This window comes from Rhinichthys klamathensis, unplaced genomic scaffold (genome assembly GCF_029890125.1).
Source record: "Rhinichthys klamathensis goyatoka isolate OS25496 unplaced genomic scaffold, OSU_Roscu_1.1 h1tg000352l_1, whole genome shotgun sequence".
Taxonomy (NCBI): domain Eukaryota; kingdom Metazoa; phylum Chordata; class Actinopteri; order Cypriniformes; family Leuciscidae; genus Rhinichthys; species Rhinichthys klamathensis.
In genome coordinates, this window is record NW_026606863.1 from 1,122,252 (window position 1) to 1,125,758 (window position 3,507).

The window sequence follows — 3,507 nt, forward strand, 5'->3', positions numbered from 1 at the left end:
TAAATCCTCAACAATGGGTGATAGTCGACAATTTTTTTTTTTCATACTTTTAAATAGCTATACATGTCTTTTAGGCAATGTAAACAAATAAATAATAAATAAATAACCACACCTTTTCCATGTTTTTTCCCCCAGGCATGTGAGATTTAATGGCTATTTTATAGAGCAGTTTCTAGCAGATAACAAAAAAATGCATATCCGTTTGGCCTACACACGACTTTTTAACATTTAATTAGTTTCCACATTCGCATGCCCGCAAATCACAATTCCCTCATATTTCCATTGATCGTGGGAACCAAATTCACTTGAAAAAAATGTAACTGGTGACAGACAGCTCACCAGAATATGCCTGATTTGCATATATCGTCCTCAGCGAGTGTAAACACAAATTTCGACTTCGAATCGTTTTCAACGCGTCGATGATATCGAAAGGGCTCTTTTTCGCCTTATTTCCTACTTCTCGTCGTCGCAGATCTGGCCTCGATTCAAGTATAGTTTAATAAAAGGATTCAAGGAAAAGAAAGAAAGAAAGAAAGAAAGGGCGGGAGGGGGTGCGCGAGAGAGCGCCGTCAGCGCGCATGCGCCGGAGGGTCTGTTCTATCGAAGAATCAAGTAAATAGAAGTGGAGAGTCAGAGCGGGGCGGTGACGTCACTGCTCCACATTGAGCTCGAGCCTGGCCGCGGTAGTAGTGAGTGAGATAGATCGCGCGCACGTCGTAGTAAAGCGCACGGCTACTATGAAGTTCTGTTTGTAACTTAATTATTACTTTGTGTGAGCGCGAGAGGAGCTTATTTCCCCCCCCCCCTCACAGCACCCGCAGACGTTTCAAAGAGGATTGTGCTCGATTTTCGGAGGGTTTTTTCCACCTAAAAGAGCGATGTCGTCCGCGGCGGTTGCTGCTTCGAGGAGGCAGTCGTGTTATTTATGTGACTTGCCCCGCATGCCGTGGGCTATGATCTGGGATTTTACCGAACCCGTTTGCAGAGGATGTGTGAACTACGAAGGAGCAGACAGGATCGAGTTTGTAATTGAAACCGCTCGGCAGCTCAAAAGAGCTCACGGATTTCAGGACGGTAGACCGGCGGGACCGGGAAAACAGTTGTCGGGGAAAGACATCCAGGCGTTGAATCACACGCCCGGAGACCCAGGTTCGCGTCCGCCGCAACCCCTAGACCGTTACCCGCTCTCCTCCGAGCGTCCACCGAGGCTAGGACCCGAGTATCAGTCTGCACGGCACGCCAATGGCATCCCAGTGCCGAACGGATTCTCAAAACCGGACGATCCACCGGAGCTCAACCGCCAGAGTCCGAACCCGCGGAGGACTAGCGGCGTGCCGCCCAATCTAGTGCCTTTGGTGAACGGCAGCATGGCGCACGCGATTAACGGGAGACCGGGACAACTCTCGGGTCTCAGCCCTGCGGACCTCGGTGGGAATAAACGCCCAGCCTCGGTCTCCAGCACGGAGCACGACAAGGACAAACACCAGCACCGACCGGACAGCATGACGCCGGACATCAGCGACAACCACAAGACCCGGGCGGACGACTGGATCAACAAGAACAAAACCAATCTAATGGCGCTCAACCCGTACGACAGCAGATTTAAGAAGGAGCACATGCAGCAGAGAGTCATGTACGACAATAATGCTCCTGCATCCAAATCAGGTATGTTCAAAATGACTTTTTTCCCCTGTATTTTCAATCTTTTTGTATAGTGAAATGTGTGTATAAATGTGTAATAAACATACATTTTGACTATTGATATACATATCTAGATGCATTCAAGAAATGCCATATTTTCAATCTTGTATAGGAAAGTGTGTGTGTGTGTGTGTGTGTGTGTGTGTGAATATGCTGTGTTGTTTCAATAGTCATATATGGACAAACCTAACCGTTGGGTTTAAAATTGAATAAAAAATGAAACCAACGGTTGACATACTCAACCGTTGGGTTTAAAAATTAAATTAAAAAACTTAAACCAACAGTTAGGTATGTCAACCGTTGGTTTACATTTTGTATTTAAATTTTAAACCCAACGGTTAGGTTTGTCCATATTTGACCGTTGAAACAACCCAGCATTTTTTTTTATTGTGTATGTGTGTGTGCGTGTAATATCTAGATGCATACAGTAGAATGCCACTATAGTCTCTTAAATGGCCTGCTTTGAATGAGAGCACTATGGCATGAGTCAGCTGCAAGGAAATTTCCGCTGATCAAAGCTCAACGTGTATTTGCATGTGGTGCATTTGCAGTCAAGCCTCATTGTTATGTCTGGCACTACAATGCATCACCGCGTCGTTGCATAAAGCCGCTTTGTGCTAGTATAGTGCAGCCCATTCATGCACACTCATGCTTTTTTGCAGATAGAGGCAAACATCCCAAGAATCTGAAGAGAAAAGCCTCTCCGGAGCCGGATGGGGAGGGCAGCGCCGGGAAGATTAACGGGGAAGGACAGTGGCTCCCAGCGCCGGCGGATGGGGGATTGAAGATGCCACCAGTGCAAACGCCTAGCTTCGCCTCCCCGCCGTCCACGATATCCCCACACCCCCGCACGACCCCACCAGAGCCCGTTTCGGCCGCCGCCTCTCAGAACGGACATTCTCCAATGGCGGCGCTCATAATGGCGGCAGACAACGCCGGCGGAAACAGCTCGCCTAAAGACGCCAACCAAGTCCACTCAACGACGCGCAGAAACAGCAGTAGCCCACTATCGCCCAACCAACGGCGGCTGGCGCAGGGTTCGGGAACGCCTCACGTGCCGGGAATGGATCCGGTTCATCCTCAAAGCATCCCGGACTCGTCGGTTCCCAATAGCATCCCGCTGTGCTGCACGCTTTGCCACGAGAGGCTGGAGGACACACACTTTGTGCAGTGCCCTTCGGTGCCGTCACACAAGTTCTGCTTCCCGTGTTCCCGGGAAAGCATCAAACAGCAGGGCGCCACCGGAGAAGTGTACTGTCCGAGCGGAGAGAAATGCCCTCTGGTGGGATCCAACGTACCCTGGGCTTTCATGCAAGGTGAAATAGCCACCATTCTCGCTGGAGACGTCAAAGTAAAAAAGGAGAGGGACCCTTGATTTCCTTTTTTTGTTTGTTTTTCCTTCCCTTTTTTGAAAATATTCAAAAATATTGGTCTATATAAATATATAAATATGAATACCACATGCATACATCCAGACAGAAACTAATGGACTTGTATATAATGGACATAAGGGACATGCATACTTCGTAAACATTGCTGTACATTTTTTGATTTTTTGAATACATTGTGTTTCTATATTTTTTGAAGATAAAAGGTATGTACTCATTATTATAACGGACTACGTTCTTCTTTGTCGATGTTTAACGATTTTTCGATGTACTTTTAGGTATGGTGGCAGTTCCTGTTAAACGTAGAATGTGACTAATGCAACTCTACGAGCACTTGGCAAACATTGGAAAACGCTTCTAGCTGTACTTGTATGCACTTGTTTAAAATTGCCAAATACATTTTCTGATCTTGTATTAA

At 47.0% G+C, this 3,507-nt stretch overlaps 1 protein-coding gene across 1 annotated transcript; it reads left to right on the top strand.

The window, feature by feature from the left end:
- The first annotated feature begins 645 nt into the window (after positions 1-645).
- On the top strand, positions 646-3,507 carry irf2bp2a (interferon regulatory factor 2 binding protein 2a). The gene is made up of 2 exons (XM_056232640.1): positions 646-1,665; positions 2,364-3,507. Exons 1-2 carry the CDS (start codon positions 879-881, stop codon positions 3,074-3,076), a joined length of 1,500 nt encoding a protein of 499 aa, XP_056088615.1. The 5' UTR covers positions 646-878; the 3' UTR covers positions 3,077-3,507.

What these genes read in the sequence shown, in the direction of transcription:
- irf2bp2a (XM_056232640.1), top strand. Translation starts at nt 879, where the DNA reads ATGTCGTCCGCGGCGGTTGCTGCTTCGAGGAGGCAGTCGTGTTATTTA. An exon ending in TGCTCCTGCATCCAAATCAG is followed by an intron (nt 1,666 to 2,363) that starts GTATGTTCAAAA and finishes GCTTTTTTGCAG; the next exon opens with ATAGAGGCAAACATCCCAAG.